Source organism: Nymphaea colorata, chromosome 3 (assembly GCF_008831285.2).
Source record: "Nymphaea colorata isolate Beijing-Zhang1983 chromosome 3, ASM883128v2, whole genome shotgun sequence".
In the NCBI taxonomy this organism is placed as follows: domain Eukaryota; kingdom Viridiplantae; phylum Streptophyta; class Magnoliopsida; order Nymphaeales; family Nymphaeaceae; genus Nymphaea; species Nymphaea colorata.
The window spans coordinates 9,309,070-9,333,278 of NC_045140.1; the positions used below are offsets into that span (position 1 = coordinate 9,309,070).

At 42.2% G+C, this 24,209-nt stretch overlaps 1 protein-coding gene across 1 annotated transcript in view; it reads left to right on the forward strand.

The window, feature by feature from the left end:
* LOC116251544 (SUMO-conjugating enzyme UBC9-like) overlaps positions 1-20,193 on the forward strand; it is a 58,470-nt gene extending 38,277 nt beyond the window's left edge. Inside the window, exons 3-4 of the mRNA XM_031625880.2 lie at positions 8,696-8,823; positions 19,995-20,193. Coding sequence (XP_031481740.2) covers positions 8,696-8,823; positions 19,995-20,123 — 257 coding nt within the window. The 3' untranslated portion in view covers positions 20,124-20,193. The remainder of the gene's footprint in view (positions 1-8,695; positions 8,824-19,994) is intronic.
* The last annotated feature ends 4,016 nt before the right edge of the window (positions 20,194-24,209 follow it).

The following is a 24,209-nucleotide window of genomic DNA, read 5'->3' on the forward strand; positions in this document are numbered from 1 at the left end:
GCCCTTCTGTGTCTGATTCCAGTCAGAGCAATTCTTCTAGTGGTGCAAAGTCCAAGTTGTCCCCTACTCAACTCAAGGAGCTACAGGCGTACATCAGCCGCCTATCTACTACCCCTGAGGAGTCCTCCACGTCTGAAGGGGCTCAGCTAGCCCAAGCCCTCGTTGCCTCGACTGATCAAGGTAACCCTTCTCTTGGTGATTGGATTGTTGATAGTGGAGCCACTTACCACATGACAGGGGACTCTAAAGTCTTTCAAGAATATCAACTTTCCTCTGGCAAGCAACGCGTGTCTATGGCAGATGGGTCTTCTATCTCTGTGGCTGGGAAAGGGAGCTTGTCCCTGTTGAACAAATACCGTCTCCACAATGCCCTGCATGTTCCAAATATTCCTGTGAACTTACTCTCTGTCAGCAGTATTACTAAAGAATTAAACTGTAATCTGATTTTCTCTGCTGATCACTGTTCCCTGCAGGACTTGGTGACGGGGAAGAAGATTGGGATTGGTTCGGTTACTGATGGGCTCTACAGGCCGCCAGTACAAGTTGCTTCAGCGTTGATTTCTGCCACGAGTGGTCACTTGTCTGGTGTGAATGATAGATCTACTGTTCTGCAATGGCATGAGCGTCTTGGACATCTCCCCTTCCAGTTAATAAAGAAGTTGTTTCCTCATTTGTTTGCTTCTGTCTCCATTGACTCCTTCGCTTGTGAAGTGTGTCAATTGGCTAAACATGTCAGGGCTTCGTACCCTATTTCATTGAATAAAACCACTCATCCGTTTGCCTTAGTTCATTCCGATGTTTGGGGTCCTTCTGGAGTACCCACGTGTGGTGGTTGTCACTATTTTTTGACGCTTATTGATGATTACTCTAGATGTACGTTCGTGTACTTGTTGCGAGAACGTAGTGAGGTTCCAGCAGTTGTGAAAAACTTTGTTGCCTTTGTTGAGACTCAATTCCATACTACTGTTCAAGCTTTCCGTACGGATAATGCAAGGGAATATGTCTCCCAATCCCTTGATGAATTCTTGAAAGGCAAGGGTATTGTTCATGAAACCTCTTGTAGTTATACCCCTCCTCAAAATGGTATAGCTGAACGTAAAAATCGTCATCTATTGAATGTTACCCGGGCCATTATGTTCCAACGTCATGTCCCGAAGCGGTATTGGGGTGATGCACTTCTCACTAGTGCACATCTCATTAACCGTATGCCTACTAGGGTGTTGGATGGTCAGTCTCCTTATTCTACCCTGTGGCCCACTCAGAATCCGTGGCCTCTTACTCCTCGTGTCTTTGGGTGCAGTTGTTTTGTGCATAATCATAGCCCTACTCTCAAAAAACTTGACCCCCGGTCTATTAAAGGAGTTTTCTTGGGGTACTCTTCCACTCAGAAGGGGTATAAATGTGTGGATCCCACTACTTCCAAAGTGTATGTTTCGAGGGATGTCACATTTCATGAACATGAGTCGTATTTTCCGGTGAATCCTCTTCAGGGGGAGTGTCTTGGGAACAAAGGGGAAGAGTATTCCTCTAATCAGCTGATTCAGTTTATGGAGTTTTTGGATTACAAGGTTAGTCCCAGTGTGATTGACACGGTCACGGTCAGTAATGAGAAGGGCAGTCATATGGAAGGGGTCACGGTGGATGCTCAGCCCACTGTTGCCCGGGATCACTTGTTTGGCCAGGTTTATGTCAGAAAGGAGAAAGCTACAGTGGAAGATGTTGGTGATGAGGATAGAACCAATCCCAATCCTGTGATCTCCCCGGATGACCCAAGTCCATCGAATGAAGAGCTCCCCATTGCTTTGCGCAAAGGCACCAGGTCATGTACTTCTCACCCGATTCAGAGATTTGTTTCTTATGCTAAGCTCAGTACAAATTACAAATGTTTTATCACAACCTTATCCAAAGTTGTTATTCCCAGGTCGGTGGATGATGCTAAGGATGATCCCAAGTGGTTACATGCTATGACGGAGGAGATGAGTGCGTTAGCTAAGAACAAAACATGGGAAGTTGTTGATATCCCTAAAGGGACACACTTAGTTGGCTCTAAGTGGGTTTACAACGTGAAGTACAAACCTGATGGCACTGTCGATCGATATAAAGCTCGTCTGGTTGCAAAGGGGTTCAGCCAGAAGTATGGGATCGACTATCTTGAGACCTTTGCCCCTGTTGCAAAGTTGAAGACCGTGAGGGTTATTCTTGCTCTTGCTGTGCACAGGAAGTGGCGTATGGACTAGCTTGATGTTAAAAATTCGTTCTTGAACGGCCATCTGGAGGAAGAAGTCTATATGAGCATGCCTCCCGGGTATGTTTAAGAGGGAAAATGTTGTCACCTCAAGAAAGCTTTGTATGGCTTGAAGCAGTCGCCTAGAGCTTGGTTTGAGAGACTAAGGATCGTTATGAAGTCTACTGGGTACAAGCAAGGAAATGGAGATCATACCCTATTCATAAAGCAGAGAGATGGTCTGGTGAGTCTTCTCCTTGTCTACGTTGATGATATGATTGTCACTGGCAGTGATGAAGAAGAAAACAGAAAGATGAAGGAGAGATTAGCTAAAGAATTCGACCTCAAGGATCTGGGTAAGCTGAGATACTTTCTGGGGATAGAGATTGCCCGATCAGAGACAGGGCTGGTTATGAATCAAAGGAAGTACATGACTTACTAAAGGAGACAGGTAAACTTGGTTGTAGGCCCTATCTTACTCCTATGGAGTCGGGGACTAAGATAAGTATCAAGACGGGCACTATTCTGGATGAGGAAGGAAAAGGGCGATATCAGAGGCTAGTCGGTAAGCTTATCTATCTTACTCTAACTCGCCCTGATATCACGTATGCGGTAAATGTGCTAAGTCAATTTATGCATGCTCCCACGGATTGTCACTGGAAGAGTGCAGAAAGAGTGTTGGGATATCTAAAGAATGACCCAGGAAAAGGACTGCTGTATACTCGACAAGACAAACTTACTATTGAGGGCTACTATTGGGCAGGTTGCACTGACACAAGGGCAAGAAGTATGTTCGAGGTCTAGTGCTGAGGCTGAGTACAGGGCTGTTGCAATGGGGGTTACAGAGATGCTGTGGCTGAAGATTCTTTTGACTGATATCGGTGTGGAACTGGGAGATAAAATGAAGATGTACTGTGACAACAAGTCTGCGATTAATCTTGCCAATAATCCAGTTCTACACGACAGGACCAAACATGTGGAGATTGACCGTCATTTTATCCGGGAACGCATTGTCTCAAAGGAGCTGATTCTGCCATATATGAAGTCTGAAGATCAAATTGCAGACGTCCTAACTAAAGGGCTTTGTACTTCTTCATTCGAAAAGAATGTTAGCAAGCTTGGCATGTTTGACATGTATGCCAAGCTTGAGGGGGAGTGTTAGAATATGTTGTTGTGGGAACCGGGTCCATGGTTCTATGGGGCGCGGGTACCGAGGCGGGCTCGGTACCCTAGGCGGCTTCTCCTCTCTCCCTCTTTATATTGTCACTTATGTTTAAGTGTTGGATTAAGTGAAATAGAATTTTCTCTCTCCTAGGGTTGCGGTGAGCCCCTAGGTCAGAGCTTCCCCGTGGTTTTTCACTTCTTTCTGAGGTTTTCCACGTATATTGTGTGTTCGTTCTCTACTCTCTCTTTGTGGTTCGTGTTTCTACAGTATGGTTTTTGGGTCAAAGTTGGGTACTGTTTTGTTATGGATATATGTTGATACATCAATTTAGTTGATTCTTGGTTTTACTGTTCAATTTGATAGAAGCTTTTCCAAGAACTGGTTGTTTGAGATTGAAACACAGAGGGATTGGTCTCACTCTGAAAGGACCAGGATTAGATCTGAACCCATGAAGATGACAGACACGCTGTTCAAGCAATTACCACCTGAAACCAGCTCGCCTGCTCATCTTGTTAACAGTTAACTAGTGTTTCTGCAGTATGCTTACAACGTTACACAGAAAATCAAAGATACTACTTGCACGCAAAATGGTCAAACATAGAACTATATCTGCTTCCAGTTTACAACAAAATACTTGGATTGGATTTTGGTGTGCTATGCATGATCTACAGGTTTGGAAAGTAGAAACCATACTGAAATGTTGTATATGTTGTAATTCACTTATATTCGTATCTCAGTTGGGTAATGCTCGACATTTCGTTGTCATTTCAGTACGCAGAATGTGTAAGCATAGTATGTAAAAGCAAAAAACTTTTACTGAGTTATTGGATGTACGTGAAGTTCATCCAACTCTTTGTAGGCACTGGGGGCCAATTGGAGCTCTATAGACAAGGTCGTTGTCAAGCTTGAATGTTCCAATGAATGGTCCAACATGTAGCTACTTAGCAATGGCTTATCTATTGGCCATGCTTTTGGTCTCCCTAGAGTATTATGCATGCATTCTTTCTAGTTGGCATGTGTTGTTGCATTTAAGTTTCAGTTGTGCTGTATTATTTATTAACTATATATATTCTTGATAGGTGATCAATCTTGCAAATGCTCCATCAGTTGTTGGCAAGCCATTTAGACGATGAGTGTCTTGAAGATTTCATCAAAGGCCTTATTCTCTTTGTTTCTTCTTTTTTTCATGTTGAGAGGAGGTAATTCGTCTTTCTCTCTCTCTCTAAATATTTCAATGTCTGCTTTTGCAAGGTCCCATATGTTCTTGATGAAAAAAATTGAGAAACTGTGGAAGATCGTAAAACATAATGGCAAAAATGAGAATGAAGAAGTTAATAAAAATGAGAAATAGGGCCAAAGATAGTGATCCCACTTGTGTCTAGCAGCAATCTGTTGCTACATGGTTGAGTTACGTACACATGGATCGTTTTAGTTAGCCAACTCCTTTGTAAGTGTGGGCATCGGGCCGGGTCGCCGCCGGGCCGTCCCGGTTGGGCCCGGGCCTGGGCCTGGATTCTCCCGGCCCAGGTAGGGCCTGATAGGTCGGCCCGGCCAAGATCCCATATGTTCTTGACCTTAAAGTATAAGAAACTTCTGATGAAAAAAAATTGAGAAACTGTGGAAGATCGTAAAACATAATGGCAAAAATGAGAATGAAGAAGTCAATAAAAATGAGAAATAGGGCCAAAGATGGTGATCCCACTTGAGTCTAGCCGCAATCTGCTGCTTCATGGTTGAGTTATGTACACATGGATCGTGTTAGTTAGCCAACTCCTTTGGCTTACCTTTTTCTGAAAAATTATGGCATTACAAATTATCTTGTTTGAATGTGCTACCACATTGATATTGCATTAGCTAATGATTGGACACTTTGGCCCACTTAGTTACTTTCCATGGTATGGGCCATGGCCAAAAATCTTATTTGTTGTGGTGATCAATCATTTTCTTAGATGTAGATTTGCAGAGCCGCTGGATGCAAGCCCATCCTTGCCGCATCTGATCTTCTGGAACCCAGCCAAATTCTTGCCTCTTTTTTATGAAGCCGCTCACATGGCTCAGGTAACAGGTCATTATATTGGGTGATATTTGAGGGAGAGAAATTCTTTCATGTTTTTGATGGACGTCTGGAAAATGAAATCATGCAGGAAGTGTGTTTGAAGCATGCAAAAGTTGCAAGGAGATGGTGTTGAAGGAGTCCTTGCATATGGACATGGTTATGTGGGTGGTTCTCCATTGGAGTGTTCCAGTATACCTTCTCATGCTTTGTTGCATTGAAGCTCTTCTGGTTAAATTTTCACTAGATTAATGATGATAGTTTCCCATCTAGTGTGTTCCTTGATGCTGAATTTCCTCTCTGTTATATGCTTGTGGGGGCTGGTTTTGTTTTCTACGAACTAATCTGGCTCTGAGGTGATGATTACATTTATTTGAAAGCCTGCTTACTGGAAGCTGATTTGGTGATGTTGGTTTTATGCCTGGTAGATGAATCAAAATGAGAAATGGAGCCTATGGCTGTTATTAGTAGGTGAACTGGCATGATGAGGATGGTCTCTTCATTGGTCATTTGAATCAGAAACATCCGGAAAGAGAAGCTTCTCTCATAACTGGAAAAGATGCTACTTGCATCCGCAAACATGGTAAATGGTATAAAATTGCTGATTAAAAGCTTTTGTTTTGAGATGTTTTGAGTTAAACGAGTCTTGTATGGGTTTTATGAATCTCCATTGACGTAATGGAAGTTGTTTTTTGAGTTGAATTTATAATTGATACCTTTTCTGTACGTGATGTTTGGCTAAGATATAGCTTTTCTCAAGTGTATACTTGTAAGTTACACTATATCCTGGCCAATTGTTACCATTGTGCAACTGTTACATGAGATTTGCCAGAATGCTGCTTTCTGTTTTATATGTGATTTTTGATGGCATTCTTTCTAGAAGATAGTTACTACTGTAGTTCTTTAGAAATCTAAAAATATATTTATTTATCATCAAACACAGAAATATAGTTCTGGAAATATATTTCTCAGTCATCACACACACATCAAAATGGGAATCTGAAAGATTTTTCCCATTCATTTTTTTCCAAGAAATATATTTCTATATTTTCAATTCCAGATTTTCAGGCCATCAAACGGCCCCATAATGAAGATGTAAAGTTTGTCAATGCGTTCAAATCGTTCCCTTTAGTGGAGAAGTGCTGAAGTTTGCCAACGTTTGGAACACAGTCTTGAGGTTCTTGGAGTTGCAGTCTTGGTTCTTGGAGTTGCTGCAATAGAAGAAAGGTGATTCTCTTTTTCCTTCTCTGGGGGGTATTGTTTCTTGCGAGAGCTTTCCTTCCGGTTTGACTTAAGTAGATTGTGCTTGTTTTCTTTTGGATGTCATTGCAGGAAGGTGTTCCTGAAACAATCGATTTGCTTCGGAAGGCTGGAATCAACTTTTGGATGCTTACTGTTGATAAACAAAATACAGCCATTCAGATAGCGCTAGGGCTGCACAACGAGTCGAGCTACTCGAGCTCGACTCGTAAGCACATTCGAGCTGCTTATTTAGTTAAACGAGTCGAGCTCGAGTTGACAAGCCGACTCGTAGCTCGACTCGTTTAAGCTCGACTCGTAAGCACATTCGAGCTGCTTATTTAGTTAAACGAGTCGAGCTCGAGTTGACGAGCCGACTCGTTTAATTAATCCAGTCGAGTTCATTTCAGTGAACTCGTTAAAGCTCGACTCGACTCGATTAGTTAATGAACCGGTTTTTTTAAAACCGGTTCAGATGAGAAAGCGGGAAGAGTTTAGTGTTTCCTGGCTACTTTCCTCTTTTCGTTTTCGTTCTCACTTCTCCCTCTCTGAGCTCTCTCCGACTCCGACTCTCCCTCTCTCGCCTCTCGGTCTCTCCGACTTCTCGTTCTCTTCTCTTCTCTTGTTCTCCCGTCTGGGAGTCTCCGACGTCTGCAGGAGGACAAGTCGTCCGCGGCCGTGGGCCACTTCAGCCTTCAAGGTCAGCCGGCTGCTCTGCCTTCAGCTCAAGGTGAGGTCTTCCACTTCTGCGTCTCCAGTTCTCTCACTCTAGTTTTCCCGTCTCCGACGTCTGCAGGGGGAGTCTCCGACGTCGACACTCGACAGCCACTCTGAACAAGTGAACTTTGTGACTTTGGAGCACATCGTTAACGCCTTTAAAAAAGACCAACGATTCTTTCGTGTTCAGAAAGGGAGAGGAGACGCAAGAACTTGTGAGAAAGAGGTTACAAAAATTTCGACGTATCTTTCTTTTACCTAAGAATCTGAACTCTGCCATTTATTTGCCCACTCCCCAAAAGAAACTTGCACTTTCTCCTGAATCTGCTGGATAAGGTCCTCCATGGTCGTTTTTCATCAGCTTTCTCTTCGTTTCTTGGTTCAACCTTTCTTCTTCTGCATTGTGTTGTGCGACTGTCAGAATAACCTGTGTGGAATGATTAGTACCGTTTCATCCTGTTGTAATTGCTGAGTAGATTGAACATGTAGTTGATAAGACTTAGAATATCTATCTTCGCATGCATGTAACTGGAGTTTGTTGATGTTATGTAGTTATTTTTGGGGATTCATTTATGATAACCATATGGGTGTTATGTAGATAGGTTTTATGTTTCTTTTAAGAGTTAAAGGAATAATCTCGACGGATCTTTCACCCATTTTGTACTTTACCTTCCTCTTTTTATATTTTTGAACAGTTTATGCAGGATGCATGGTCTGTCAGAGGAAACATTCTTGATATACATGTACTAGTTCTGAACTCTTTGCAATAGTAACTGCAGAGGCTCCATTTTATCTCCTGTTCAATCAATTGCATAGACCATATGTTACCCGTCTGATTGGTTAGGAGAATACATGAGGAGTAGGAAGGCTCGTAATACTAATTGCTGCTGCTTATCACTATCATAATGGACGAGCCTTTTTATCTGCGTTCTCCTCTGGATAAATCTAAGCTATAGATTCAAGAAAGAAAAAAACTTCAATTCCTGGTTATTACTCTTTGGAAAGAAACGATAGTTTCATATTTCATTCTTTTGGTTGCTGCTGTTTTCCTCTTTTTATTTTAAAAGTAATTTGATGGTATGTGTAGTATTCAGGGGATTTAGGCTGTCCTCTGCCTGAAAGCAAATTTTTCTGTCTTTTGTTTAATTTGCAGTTTTGCACTCTTACATGGTTGTGTTCGATTCTTGTTCTGGCACTTGCATAATTGAATTTTTATGATCATTGGGAGTTGGTGTAAAATATACGGATGATTAACATGTTCTATCAAATATTAACATGTTCTATCAAATGCCTGCAGGTCCTGTGGCTGAAGATATGTTCCATTGGCAAGCGACAATTATGGGACCTCCTGATAGCCCTTATGCTGGAGGCGTGTTTTTAGTTACAATTCATTTTCCACCTGACTATCCTTTTAAGCCTCCCAAGGTTATTTTTTATTTTCTTGTCATTTTGGAGCACAATGCCTATATTTTGCAAGTCTCTTCTTGAATAAGGTTTTATCTGCAGCTGGCTAGTGTAATGATGATTTACATCTTTATTGTTTTTTATTTGTGTGAAGGAGAAGTTTGTTGCAATCAACAATTTTTTTTTTCCTTGGTGGTTTGCTTGCTTGAAACAAAAGTTCTAGTTGGCCAATAACCTTTGTAGAAACACGAACAAGAAGAGGAAGAGAAACAACGATCACGATGTAACGTGGAAAACCCTCAACAAGAGGGAAAAAACCACGAATGAGGAGGAACCGGTGCCCACTAGCCGCCAGACTCTCTCTCTCCTTAGTCTTTCATTCACACCTTAAGGATTAGGGTTACACGACTTAAATAATGCCCAACAAGGGCTACAAGTTGGATCGGATACGGATCCGGACCCGGTCCCGAGACCCATCTAACATACTTCAACACTCCCCCTCAAGTTGGGCATACATATCAAACATGCCCAACTTGGATACATTTCTCTCAAATGAGGTCGAAGATAAAGCCTTCGTCAGAACATCAGCCGTTTGGTCTTCAGATCTCATGTAAGGAAGTACAAGCTTTAGCATCAATTCTCTCTCGAATGAAATGCCGATCAATCTCAACATGCTTTGTTCTGTCATGAAGCACAGGGTTGTTGGCCAAGTTAATTGCGGACTTGTTATCGCAATACATCTTCATTGGTTCTTCAACCTTTATACCAATATCAGTCAACAATACTTTCAGCCACAAAAGCTCAGAAACTCCCATAGCAACAACTCTGTATTCTGCTTCAGCACTGGAACGCGAACAAACATCTTGCCTTTTACTTCTCCACACTATGAGATTCCCTCCCAAATAAATACAATAGCCAGAGGTGGACCTCCTAGTGTCAATACAGCCTGCCCAGGCTGCATCTGAATAACCTTCAATCCCAAGAGTGTCTTGCTTGATATATAAGAGACCTTTGCCAGGATTCCTCTTCAAGTAGCATAAGATCCTGTCAACAGCCTTCAAGTGGGCATCCGTGGGAGCATGCATGAACTGGCTCATCACATTCACAGCAAAGGTAATATAGTAAGAGTAAGATAAATTAACTTCCCTACAAGACATTGATATCTTCTTTTTGCCTCTTCACAGAGTGGCTCCCCGTCTCTAAGACTTAGCTTATGGCCAGCATCTAGAGGAATAGAAGCTAGTCTACACCCTAGTTTCCCAGTCTCCTTTAACAAATGTAGAGTGTACTTCCGTTGATTTAGCACAAGGCTAGTCCCAGACCTAGCAATTTCTATGCCAAGGAAGTATTTCAACTTACCAAGGTCCTTAAGATCAAACTCGATCGCCAACAGTTTCTTTAACTTCATTATTTCATCTTCATCATCAGCTGTGACAATCATATTATCAACATATACCAACAGAATAGTAACCTTTTGCTCATTTCTCTTCACAAAGAGTGTATGATCTCCATTCCCTTGATGGTATCCACATTGTCTCATGACAAGTCTGAGTCGTTCAAACCATGCTCGAGGAGATTGCTTGAGTCCATATAAAGCTTTCCTTAGCTTGCAACATTTTCCAGGTTCCTCATATCCTGGAGGCATACACATATATACTTCCTCTTCAAGGTCTCCATTGAGAAATGCGTTCTTGACATCAAGTTGGTACATCTTCCACTCCTTCATCACAGCTAAAGAGATAATGACTCTGACAGTCTTCATCTTCGCAACAGGAGCAAAGGTCTCCAAATAATCAATCTCATATTTCTGATTAAACCCCTTGGCCACAAGATGAGCTTTGTATCTTTCAACACTCCCATCTGATTTATACTTGATGGTGTAGACCACTTAGATCCAACCAAGTGAGCCGCCTCAGGAATCTTTACAACTTCCCATGTCATGTTTCTTCGCAAGGCTTCCATCTCTTCTTGCATTGCATAAGTCCACTTAGGATTACTCTGAGCCTCAGCAACATTCCTGGGAATCATAGTCAAAGAAAGAGAAGATACAAAGCATTTGTAGTCCTTGCTCAGTCTAGAATATGAAACAAAGTTACCAATAGGATGTTGAGTACATGACCTGACACCCTTTCGCAGGGCGATGGGAAGCTCTTCACTAGCAGCAACAGTCTGAATCTCTTCTTCAACAGGTTTCTTCTGTGCACGACTTGGGTCATCCAGGGAAGGACTAATTGGATTGGGAGTAGAATTCTCACCACCTGTCATCTCATCTGTACAAAGTCTCGCCTAGAGTAAACTTGCCCAAATAGACGATTGCACTTCTCTTCTGCCTCAGTGGAACACTCTCCATTTTTCTCCTGTTCATGCACCTCACTAGATGGACCAACGGAGTCACGCCTGTAGTCCAAAAAATCTGTAAACTGAATTTCCTGACTCGGAGAATACTCTTCCTGTGACATAGAGTACTCCCCCTGAAGAGAACTCTCACCAAAATAGGAAACATGTTCAAGGAAAGTGACATAGTAACATAGGCCCGACCAGTGGAAGGGTCTCGACACTTGTACCCTTTTTGAGTGGGAGAATACCCTAAAAAAATGCCCTTAATAGATCTTGGATCAAGCTTTTTAATGTGAGGACTATGATTGTGAATAAAGAAAAAACAACCAAAAACTCTAAGTGGAAGAGAGAAAGGTTCACGACTCCCTGGTAACAGAGAGTGAGGCGTCTTCCCATTCAACACACGACTAGGCAACCGGTTTATAAGATACACAGATACACACTGGTCAGCACAGCATCCCCCCAATACTTTTTTGGGACATGACGTTGAAAAAGAAGAGCCCGAGTCATATTCAATAACTGACGATTTTTTCGTTCAGCAACTCCATTTTGAGGAGAGGTATAACTACATGAAGTCTCATGAACAATTCCCTTTTTTCGAAAGAAGCTATCAACAGACTGACACATATACTCTCGAGCATTGTCAGATCGAAATGTCTTAACAGATGCTCCATATTGAGTTTCCACATAAGCAATGAAAGTCTCTATGAAAGTAGGAACTTCACTACGGTCTTTCAGCAAGTAGACAATAGTGTTACGAGAATAATCATCTATAAAGGTGATAAAATATTGAAAACCATGACAAGAAGGAATCCTTGCAGGCCCCCACACATCAGAATGAATCATGGCAAATACCTCATTAGACCGATGGCTAGACAAAGGGTATGAAGCCTTAACATGTTTGGCCAGGTGACAGACATCACAAGACACCATAGTCATATCTAACCTGGAACATATATCAGGAAACAACTGTCTAAGAAGGCCAAAAGGCAAGTGTCCAAGGCGCTCATGCCAACGTAGAAGCAACTGAAGGGAGTCCTCTCTATTCTTCGTGGCTTGGCTGACTGCCGTCATGAGAGCTTGAGCAGCACACATAGGTAAACGATAGAGCCCGTCAGAAGCTAGACCAATCCCAATCCTCTTCCCTGTCACCAAGTCCTGCATAACACAGCGATCAGCGGAAAATATAAGTTCACAAATTAACTCCTTCGTGATCTTGCTAACCGACAAGAGATTCAAGGGAATATGAGGAACATGTAGAGCATTGTGGACTAAGAACTTGTTCAAAAGTGGGAGACTCCCTTTTCCAGCCACAGAGATAGATGAACCATCGGCAAGGGAAACACGATCCTTTCTTGATGAAAGCTTATACCCATGAAAGACCTTAGGATCGCCGGTCATGTGGTGAGTAGCGCCACTGTCAATGATCCACTCTCCCATATGGCAATCCGCCATAACGTCTATAGATGAAGAAGCGGATTCCCAATCAGCCCCAAGAGTGGACGGAATGTCGATTGGGGGAAACGATCGTCGATGTCGCTCGACGGAAGCGGTTCCTTCTCTCTCTCGGGCTGCAATCTCCCACGGTTAGAGGTTGCGCCACACGTTCTCTTTGCTGGAATCAAGATCCAAGAGGCAAAACCCAACAAGTATCAAGGTATAGAAGTGAATAGGAAATCAACTTTGAGACGAGGAAAGCCTTCACCCGTAAGACCAATTTAACCCCGGTCTTTTGTAAGGAAAGGAGGATGCGATCGCCGGAGCGCCGGCGGACGTTGAGGCAATCCTCAAGTTACGCTCCTCTCCTCCTTTACGTCCTCTACCAAGTCACGGACCAGCCACCTCTTCTTGCACGGTGAGCGCCAAAAAAAAAACAAGAAGGTGGAATCAAAGATCAACCAAGCAATATATTGCAGGTAAGAGGCGGATGCACTTCACCGGATTTGCAAAAGACCCCTAGGAAGTGACGTGAATAGGGGGAGGCAAGCCTAGGAAGCGCCTAAGCACGCATATCTTCTTTCTTCTCTGGGAAGCAAGACTACGGCGCAAAAGGCAGTGGCGCAAGGGACAACGGTGACGGCGACGGCGCAAGAGCGACGCCGCAAGAGTGGCTGTGATGGCGATGGCGCAAAGGGTGACACCGGCAGCGGCGGAAACAACGACGGTGGTATTGGGTACAGCGGCGATGGTGGCAGCAGCAGCTGCGGCAGTGGCAGCGGCGGCGGTGGCTGCTGCAGCGGCGGCGGCAGTGGCAGCGGCGGCGGCGGTGGCTGCAGTGGTGGCGGTGGTAGCGGTGAGAGATATTAGGGTTGGAACTTCACAACCCCTAAAAATTTCCCAAACTCGAACAAGAAGAGGAAGAGAAACAACGATCACGATGTAATGTGGAAAACCCTCAACAAGAGGGAAAAAACCACGAATGAGGAGGAGCCGGTGCCCACTAGCCGCCAGACTCTCTCTCTCCTTAGTCTTTCATTCACACCTTAAGGATTAGGGTTACACAACTTAAATAATGCCCAACAAGTCTACAAGTTGGATCGGATACGGATCCGGACCCGGTCTCGAGACCCATCTAACATACTTCAACAACCTTAAAGGGGTGTTTGGCATACCATAAGAAAACTTTTATTGGTCATTCTCTGTACAGGGTTTTCCCTGCAAAAGGGTCCTCTTTTCTGCTGTCAGACCTTGCTTGTCGTTAGGGAAAAAGATTTTTTGAAGATATTCTTTTCAATTTTTTATGTGCTATTTATGTAGGGAGAATTGTCGGGCTTAGGGGCTAAAGGTTGGGTAAAATGACTTTTTTTCTCTTCTAGATCATTTGCATCAAGCATGTAGCATGGTGTATTGTGTAAGAGGATGCGTGTATTATTCTCTGGAGAGAACTTCCTTTTAAGCTTTAGTTGGTGTTGTGGAGTGCTTATACATAAATGTATTTTTTGTTGTTGTTGTCATCTAAATGTGGGTTATGCTTTGTGGATGTATGCGCATTTATATAAAGGCACTAAGTGCAGCTTCTGAAAAGCTTCGAATTTGGACAAGCATTCTGTTTCCTTGAAATGTATCCTGCTCATCTCTTGAAGCTTTGTTCCTTCTGATGGCATAGCTGGTCCATTTTGAAGAATATAACCTAGATTGATTCTCTGCTCTGGAGTTGATGTTGAAGGTTGTAGAAACACGAACACAGAGAAAAGAAAACGAGGAACAAGATGTAATGTGGAAAGACCCTCAACAAGAGGAAAAAAACCACGAATGAGGAGGAGCTGGTGCCCACTAGCAGCGAGACACTCTCTCTCTTAATATTTCATTCACATTGAAGATTAGGGTTACAATGGTATAAGTATGCCTTAATTAGGATATACTGGATCGGGTCTAGACCTGGACCCGTACACCAATATCCGTCAACACTCCCCCTCAAGTTGAGCATACATATCAAACATGCCCAACTTGGATACATTTCTCTCGAACGAAGTCGAGGATAGAGCCTTCATGAGAACATCAACGGTTTGGTCTTCAAACTTCATGTAAGGAAGGATCAACTCTTTGGCATCAATTTTTTCACAAATAAAGTGACGATTAATCTCAACATGCTTGGTTCTGTCGTGTAGAACAGGGTTGTTGGCTAGATTGATTGCAGACTTGTTATCATAGTACATCTTCATAGGTCCTTCAATCTTTATGCCAATATCAGTCAACAATATTTTCAACCATAGTAACTCTGACACTCCCATCGCAACGGCTCTATATTCTGCCTCTGCACTAAATCAAGAACATACATCCTGTCTCTTGCTCCTCCATACTGCAAGGTTTCCTCTCAGGTAAGACACAGTACCCTGTAGTAGATCGTCTGGTGTCAGCACATCCTGCCCAGTCTGCATCCGAATACCCCTCGACCTCTACAGGCTCTTGTTTTACATACAAGAGTCCCTTACCAGGATTTCTCTTCAAGTAACATAATACTCTGTCCACAGCCTTCAGATGTGCATCAGTAGGAGCATGCATGAATTGACTCAATACATTGACCGCGAAAGTGATATCAGGTCTCGTGAGGGTAAGGTAAATCAACTTCCCAACCAGACGTTGATATCTTCCCTTAGCTTCTTCAAGGAGCAGCTCTCCATCCCTAAGACTCAACTTGTGCCCGATGTCAAGTGGGGTAGAAGCAGGCCTACACCCCAACTTACCAGTATCTTCCAACAGATCTAATGTGTATTTCCTTTGGTTTAGCAGAAGACCAGTACTCGATCTAGCAATCTCAATACCAAGAAAATACCTCAGCTTGCCAAGATCCTTGAGATCAAATTCCGTAGCCAGTAACCCTTTTAACTTGATAATCTCCTCCTCATCATTGCCTGTGACAATCATGTCATCCAAATAGACAAGTAAAAGAGTGACTCTTCCCTCCTTTTTCTTCACGAATAGAGTGTAGTCTCCATTCCCTTGTTTGTACCCATGATGTTGCATTACTCGTCTCAGTCGTTCGAACCATGCTCTAGGTGACTGCTTGAGGCCATATAAGGCCTTTTTCAGCTTACAACATTTCTCTGGTTCTTCATATCTTAGAGGCATATGCATATATATTTCTTCTTCAAGGTCACCATTGAGGAAGACATTCCTAACATCTAGTTGGTACATCTTCCACTCCTTCATCACAGCTAGGGATATAACAACTATGACTGACTGTCTTCATTTTCGCAACAGGCGCAAAGGTCTTCAAGTAATCAATTCCATGTTTCTGGCTAAATCCCTTGGCCACAAGTCGAGCTTTATATCTTTCAACACTCCCATCTGGTTTGTACTTGATGGTATACACCCATTTGGATCCAACAAAGTGAGCGGCTTCAGGAATCTTCACCACTTCCCATGTCATATTTCTTCTCAGGGCATCTATTTCTTCTTTCATTGCATCAGCCCACTTGGAGTCACTTTGAGCTTCAGCAACAGTCCTGGGGATCACAGCCAAAGAAAGAGGAGAAACAAAACACTTGTAATCTTTTCCAAGTCTGGAATAAGATACAAAATTACCAATGGGGTGTTGAGTACATGACCTGACACCCTTTCTCAGGGCAATGGGAAGATCTTCATTCTTCTTTTCAACCTCATCATGAGTCTCCACAGTCTCCACGGTAGGACTTGGTTCATCCAGAGAAGGAGTGGCATTGGGATTTGAAGTAGATCTAGCATCACAAGTCATCATCTCTGTCCGAGTACCTCGTCTAGAGTAGAACTGTCCAAACAACCGAGGGCCTTCCTTCTCAATGCTAGTGTCACATCTTTCCTCCTTCTCAGGCACATCAACAGTAGTAAGCGATTCTGCTTTCTTGTAGTCCAAAAAATCTGTAAACTGAAGTTCCTGTCTCTGAGAATACTCTTCCCTGCCCACAGACTGCTCCCCCTGAAGAGGATTCTCACCAAAGTAAGAGGCATGTTCTAAGACGGTAACATCCCTCGTAACATAAACTCGACCAGTAATAGGATCAATACATTTGTATCCTTTTTGCGTAGGAGAGTATCCAACAAAGACACCTTTGATAGATCTAGGATCAAGTTTCTTGACATTTGGACTGTGATCATGGTTAAAACATACACAACCAAAAACACGAGGAGGAAGTAGGAACGGTGGACGACTGTCAGGAAGTAACGAGTGGGGAGTCCTACCATTCAAAACACGTCTGGGCATGCGGTTAATAAGATAGGCACTAGTAAGAACTGCATCACCCCAATAGTGTTTAGGAAGATTTCTCTGAAACAAAAGAGCCCTGGTGACATTAAGAAGTTGACGATTTTTCCTTTCAGCTACCCCATTTTGAGGGGGGGTGTAACTACAAGATGTCTCATGAACAATCTCCTTTTGTCTAAGAAACTCCTCAACAGACTGACACATGTATTCACGGGCATTATCGGACCGGAAAGTTTTAACATTCGCACCATATTGGGTATGCACAAGAAGAATGAATGTCTCGATGATACGAGGAACCTCACTGTGGTCTTTTAACAAGTACACAAATGTAGCACGAGAGAAATCATCAATGAAAGTGATAAAATATTGAAAACCTTGACGGGTATGAATTCCCGAAGGTCCCCATACTTCAGAGTGAATCAGGGAAAAAGCTTCATTAATACAACTAGTAGAAAGAGGGTACGACGCCCTCACATGTTTGGCAAACTGACAAACATCACAAGAAATGGAAGACAAATCAAAGGAGGAACAAGTCTGGAAACAAATGTTTCAAAATCCCAAAAGGTAAATGCCCAAAACGTTCATCCCAGTACATAAAGGACTGAAGACAATCTTCTCTTCTCTTATCTGTCTTGCGGATCGCTGTCAACAGAACAGTAGCCACACGTATGGGAAGACGATATAATCCATCAGAAGCTAAACCAATCCCAATCCTCTTCCCTGTCACCAAGTCCTGCAAAACACAGCGATCGACAGAGAAAATAAGTTCACAATTCAATTCTTTAGTAAGTCTACTGACTGACAAGAGATTTAAAGGAAACTGGGGGACATGTAATGCGCCCTGCACATGAAATTTGTCCAACAAGGACAGAGTGCCTTCGCCTGCCACACAGGTAGAGGAACCATCTGTAAGAGAAACACGTTCCCTTCCCGAGGACAACTTATACTCATGAAACAATTTTGGATTACCTGTCATGTGATGAGTAGCACCACTATCGACAATCCATTCCCCCACAGAAGAGTTACCTTTATTGCCAACAAGAGCATGATTAGCTGTAGTTTCCTCTGAGGTCTCAACCTTGAGGTCTCAATCTTGTTGACATCGATCCTGCCCAAATAAGTCTTTAGTTCACGAAGCTGATCAGCCGAAATAGAAAGTTTTTCCCCACTGGATTTGGGCACCTCAGGCCCAGGTGTTTTCCCACTAGAAGACCTCCCTCTATTTCCTTTCTTGTCTGGATAGAGATCCCAACAGTAATCGACGGTGTGACCCGTCTTCTTGCAGTGTGTGCATCGGCGAGGGGGTCTAGCCAAGCCTCCAGGTCCACGGCTCACAAGGGCTGATCTCTCATGAGAGAGACCAAGATCCCTCTTGCTTTCATTGGTGACCAGCCTTCTCTGTTCTTCTGCTTCAACAACCGAGTATACATCTTCAATACTGGACACCTCTCCAGAATTCAGAATCTGGCTCCGAACACCTTCAAACTCATCATTTAAGCCAGCTAAAAAGAGGAACACTTTGTTTTCCCATTTCTGGGCATGTAAAGTGCCTGATCTTGGGGACAGTGCCTGATCTTCCCACTTGGCTTTCAAAGCCCCATAGTATTCTGCAACAGAAGAGTTCCCTTGGCGGAGGTTATAAACAGTCTTCATTACTTGATAAGTGCGAATGGCCGTCTTCTTCTGGCCATACATTTGCTCAAGGACCACCCACACGTCCCGTGCAGTCTTCTTCCGAAGGATAAGAGGTTGAATCTCAGCAGAGACAGAGTTGACAATCCACGTTTTTACTTGATTGTCCTCAAGGAACCAAGTGTGCCACACATCACTTGTTCTTGCTGGTTCAGGGTTGCTCCCGTCGATATAGGCCATCCGACCACGGCCAGCAATCCCCATAGTCATAGCCGGCGACCACGAGAAATAGTTCTCCTTTGTGAGGCGAAGAGTAATAACCTGCACAGGAATGTTCTCGGGTCTCACAGTCCCGATTTCAGTTTGACTGACCATCGACGAGGAAGAAGAGGCTGCCATAATGACAGACCCACACAACGACGAGAGCAACAAGGGCAGGGAGCAACTGCAGCGTGGAAGACAGCGGCGTCGTCAGAAGGGCGGAGCGTGAGGCGCTTGGCGGCAGCGGGAGCAGAACAGCGCAGAAGCCCTTGGCGGCGCAAGAGCAGAGGGCGGTGCTTGGAGGCGCTCGCCGAGCGCAGGAGGACGAGCGGCGGAAGGGCGGACGGCGGCAGTCGGACGGGCGACGGGAGGGCGGACAGCGGACTTCTTGGCGTCGGACGGCGGCGATGAGCAGTGACTCCGTCGGACGATAAACAGTGCGGGGCGCCTCCTCCAACACGTTAATGCCGGAACTTCATGGCTCTGATACCATGTAGAAATACGAACAAGGAGAGGAAGAGGAACAACGATCACGATGTAACGTGGAAAACCCTCAACACGAGGGAGAAAAAACCACGAATGAGGAGTCGGTGCCCACTAGCCGCCAGACTCTCTCTCTCTCCTTAGATTATCATTAACACATAAGGATTATGGTTACATAACTTAAGTAGTGCCCAACACGGGCTACAAGACGGGTCGGGTATGGATCCGGACCCGAAACATACGATCTATCAACAGAAGCCTTGAACATTTGTAGGACGGTCGAATTTTAACTCATTTAGTTTTAAACATCCTTTTGAACATTAGACTTTATTAATCACAATTTTGTATTTTATCTCGGTCTTTTTAGACAGTGTATTCTATCCTTAAAAAGAAATGCAAACAATCTCCCGTGCTAGTGGCTGGATACTTTGAATGTAAAGTTCTTATTAAATAGGGTAGAGAGTTTGTCCTTTATATACTTGTCCAAACACTCATTGAAGCAATAAACCTGAGCCCTTTCATCAGAGAACCTCAATATATTTGGTGAGACTGTATGTGTCTTGCTCAAGGAATATTCAGTGGCTAGATTCTGCTACAGACTTCGGCTTTGTTTAATTAGAAGCAAGAAGTTTAGGTTCCCTGCATTGAAGATGTCTTCAACCACTAAAGATCCGAGTTTGTGATATTTTTTCTTGTTTTACTGAATTTATTCTTCTCTTCTTTTGGTGTTGTTTGCAGACTTCATTCTTCATTTCATTCATGTTGTTAAAGAGTTCCAGTTTTTTCTTTTGAATTCTAGGTGGCATTTCGGACCAAGGTTTTTCATCCAAATATTAACAGCAATGGGAGCATTTGCCTTGATATCCTGAAAGAACAGTGGAGTCCTGCTTTAACTATTTCAAAGGTCTATTTTATGTTTTCTCTGTAGCCTGCTTGTGAACATAATTTATGTTGCTTCTGAACTGTATATGCAGATTTACCAGCCAATCATGTGGTTGTACATGGGAAAACCTAAGCACATGTGCATCTGCTAAAATATACTTCATATCATTTGCGATAGAGGATAACTTATTCATTGATGTATTTTGTTGCTCTACATATGTTTAACTCTATCCATCTAACTTGTTCCTTTCCAAAACACTTCTCTCCTCTGCACTACTTGGCACTTGCAACTTACGAGGCCACTACCCTCATACTGCATCAATTTCAGCCTCAAGATCCTTCACAAGTGCATTAAACATTTCAGCCTTTATTACATTCAACAAGGCCTTGGGGAAGGCAGATTTGCAGTGTGAGTATGGAGAAAAGCTGTATCAATTTTTCATCTATTTCTTAAGTATCTTGTTTCTGTTATATTGAGCAAGCATCTAAGGCTGTGTTTTTTAACACAATTAGAATGACTTTGGGAAAAGATAAAACTCTCCAGGACCTCTCGATCTATCTATCCCCCTCTCCATGTGTGATCTATTTGCGTGTAAGGAGTCTGTGTGGGGAGAGAGAGTGTGTGCTTATTTGTCTATTTGTTCAGTTACTATAGCAAGTAAGTTGGGTATGGTAGGTCTTGCTCTTTTTCTGCTACTGATATATTTAGATATTGGCTATCCATGTCATTTACAATTTTATTTCGTCCCTTTTCCAGCTTCTTGTTTATGGGCCTGGTCAAGTTGTGCCATCAACCCTTCAGGTTGTCCAGTCTGATCTGAAATTCTCTATTGTTGTGAGTTTCTCTACTGCTGCTCAGCAGGGAAGGGTGATATTAGCAATGCGGAGAGGTTTCTGCACAGATTCTGCTGGAAATAGGTTTATCAGAACTGCTAATTCAACACATACCTTGCACTTTGGTATGTTATTCATGTCCATAATGTATGACGATGGGTTTCCTACTTTTAAAGAAACACATGCTCTTAGCTGTGGATCGAACATTCTGTTTTTTATATGTTTCTCTAAGCCAAGGAGAAGGCTACTGCACATCTGAAATGTTGTCACATAGCTTGCAAAGTTTTTTTCATTTTTGTTCAAGCTTTCTGCACTTACTGTCTACGTGGTTACTCGCTGCAGTTACTGTCTACGTGGTAACGAGTAAATCGAGCTAATCGAGCTTAATCGAGCTCGAGCTCAACAAGTAAGGATGAGTAGTTAATCGAGCTTATCGAGTTTAATCGAGCTCGAGTTCAACAAGTAAGGATGAGTTTTAAACGAGCTTATCGAGCTTAATCAAGTCGATCTCGAGTTCAACAAGTCACTATCGAGTCGAGTTCGAGCCAGGATAGTCGAGCTATATTCGAGCTCGAGTCTTACTTAGTCGAGCCGAGTTCGAGCTGGGGCTCGACTCGGCTCGTGTTCAGCCCTAGATAGCGCTCTCTTGCAACCTAATTTCTCCTGGTTAGTCATGCTTCATTCTTCTTTTTTCACGAGCCCAGGTCACTTCTTTCTCTTGCAACTCTCTCTCTCTCTGAGATAAGTTTTGAAGGAAGCTTGTTGCTGTAGCTCAGAGAGACAAGAATGTAGACAAAGAGGACGAGCAGGGAGAGACTTCAGAGCCTCCTCTCCTTCACGCTTCCTTTTATCATCCCCTCCAGGATTCCGTCGTTCACCCTTGTCACCAGCTCACTTTTGTATTGTTTTAATTTTTTAACGCTTTTGTATTGTTTTAATTTACCCGATTGTAGAGAATTTTTCCTATTATTTAAGGTCTGGATTCAGATCATGAGAAACCATATCCAAGGTCCGAAACCTCACTGCTTGGATTCGGTACCCAAGCCTTTCATAAATATATGAGATTAAAAGTGATTTGAGGAGAAACATATATTAAGTTAGTTGTTTTTAAATTGTTTTAATTAAAAAAATAAACAGTTCTTATACCATCAAAGTTTGTATAGTAGAAAAATATTTTTTTTTTACAAAAATTCTTAAACTAAAACATGATTTATAAGTAATATTATGTTTTCAAAAAGACAGATTTCAATCTCACAGGTTTGAATGCATATACTATATAATTAGTTCAACGTATGTCATTTATGTTAAATACCAAGACCCTTGTGCTCCTCTTGTCATAGAACCCAAGTCATATGCGTTAAGGGTGCGGGTTCAGTACAAGAAGTACGAGGAGACGGGTACATAGATATTATATATAATGTCCATAAAAATTCTCGAAATTAAAGAAAAATAAGAGGAGGATATATAATCTAGATGGATGGAAAAAGAAAAAGAAAAAATTAAAATTAAAACGAAAACAAAAATTAAGATGGAAAAAGAAAAAGAAACTATCAAAATTAAAACAAAAATTAAGTTTTAAAACCCAGCTGTATCCGCGTACTTGTGTGTTACTGTACCTACATACTGACACAGATATACGCGTGTCACTTAGCATAGAACCGTCACCAGTCATAGAACTATCACCATCGTTCAAATCAGAGCCAAATTTGACACTTTCAATTGGTCACGTACCAGTCTGCATCCTCAAACATGGATTGTTTCCAAGACTCTAATTAAATAAGAATCGGGGATCGATTCAAAATTCTTGATAAGGGAAAGATGAATCCTGAAGATTGCCAGTAAAGTAAGGAGAAAACTCCAAAATTTACAGATCATTATGCTATTGCTATTCTGCGGACGATACAGTCCCTCTTCATTATCCCTATACCTTTATTGATATAATCATGTTTTTTTATGTTCTTATCGGTTGTGACATTTATATACAAGCTCAGTTCACGCTCTTTACTGAATCGTTGATAGTTTAAATGCTGCAGGGACGATGAACAATTAAATGTAAAATTTACTTCAGAGCTGTTCAATCTCAAAAACTAGTAAAGAAGCCATATGTAATAGAAGAAAATGACTGAACTACTGATTAATTAAATTTACATGAAATTACAGTAAAGGATTCGAATACGTTCATAGATATTTACCTGCATGTGCTATACACAAGTGACCCTCCGACTTTAAGCAATCTAAAACCATTAGTAAGAAGCTGTAACTGCACAGAGTTTTAAGAAAAATCATTCATGTAGCATTTAGATCAAATAGATCTGCAGAAAGGTTGAACCAACCCGAAAAGCGAGAAAAAAGAGAATAAGATGATGCAATGAGAAAAAGTTTAACAACTTCAAGCAAAAAATAGGAACAACATAACCAAAAAAGAAAAACTAAAATTTTAAAGAGTGTTCCTTTTCCTGAAAAGAAAGTATCTAAAAATCAAGTCAAGTTTCGTAACGTCTAAAAATAATCAATTATTGTTAGAAATCTAAATATAGATGCACAAAAAATGGTGTGGTGCTCCACGCTTCCTGGTTTTAACCTTTTAGGAGAAGACATTGATCTACAGTAAAATGTCCTCATAACCCTGATTACTATCACGTTGCTCCTAGTGGCTTGATACGAAAAACAGTTTGAAGCACTTTGAGAAGAAATACCTCCTAGCTGTTGTACTTCCTATTTTACCAGGTCATATTACGGATTATAGCCTTGCTGCCCAGAATCATCCCCAAGAAAATAACTCTTCAATTTCAAAATTTGATGTCTTTTATAGTCATGGTCATACAAGTATAAACATCCATTACATTATTTCTTTAAAGTTTAAACTTTAAACTAATCGAAGTTGACAATTACATTTTAAAAAAGGAAACCGCAAATAATTAAAATACAAAATGGATAGCACCGCAAGTTCATATTTCTCTTTTCTGTATTGACAGGCAAGGGATATGCAAACTCGTGAAGAGGATAGCATTGGATTTGCCAATCAGATCAGTAACAAATGGAAACCAATATCTCCTCATAACTCAGGAACCCTAGTGCGGGTATTCTTAAGGCTCAGATGTCTTTTCTAAAGCAATTCAGCATCAGTAATTTGGAAACATAAATAAGGATCATAGGAATGTTAATTCAGCAGGTGAAAACCTGTAACTAAAATATGATCAATTTAAAATCTCTAGATAGATACGGCTAGGGATTCAACATATTTTGCCTGGAGTTGAGTCAATGAACCAATTCTTTCTGAATTCAATAGTCTTCTTTG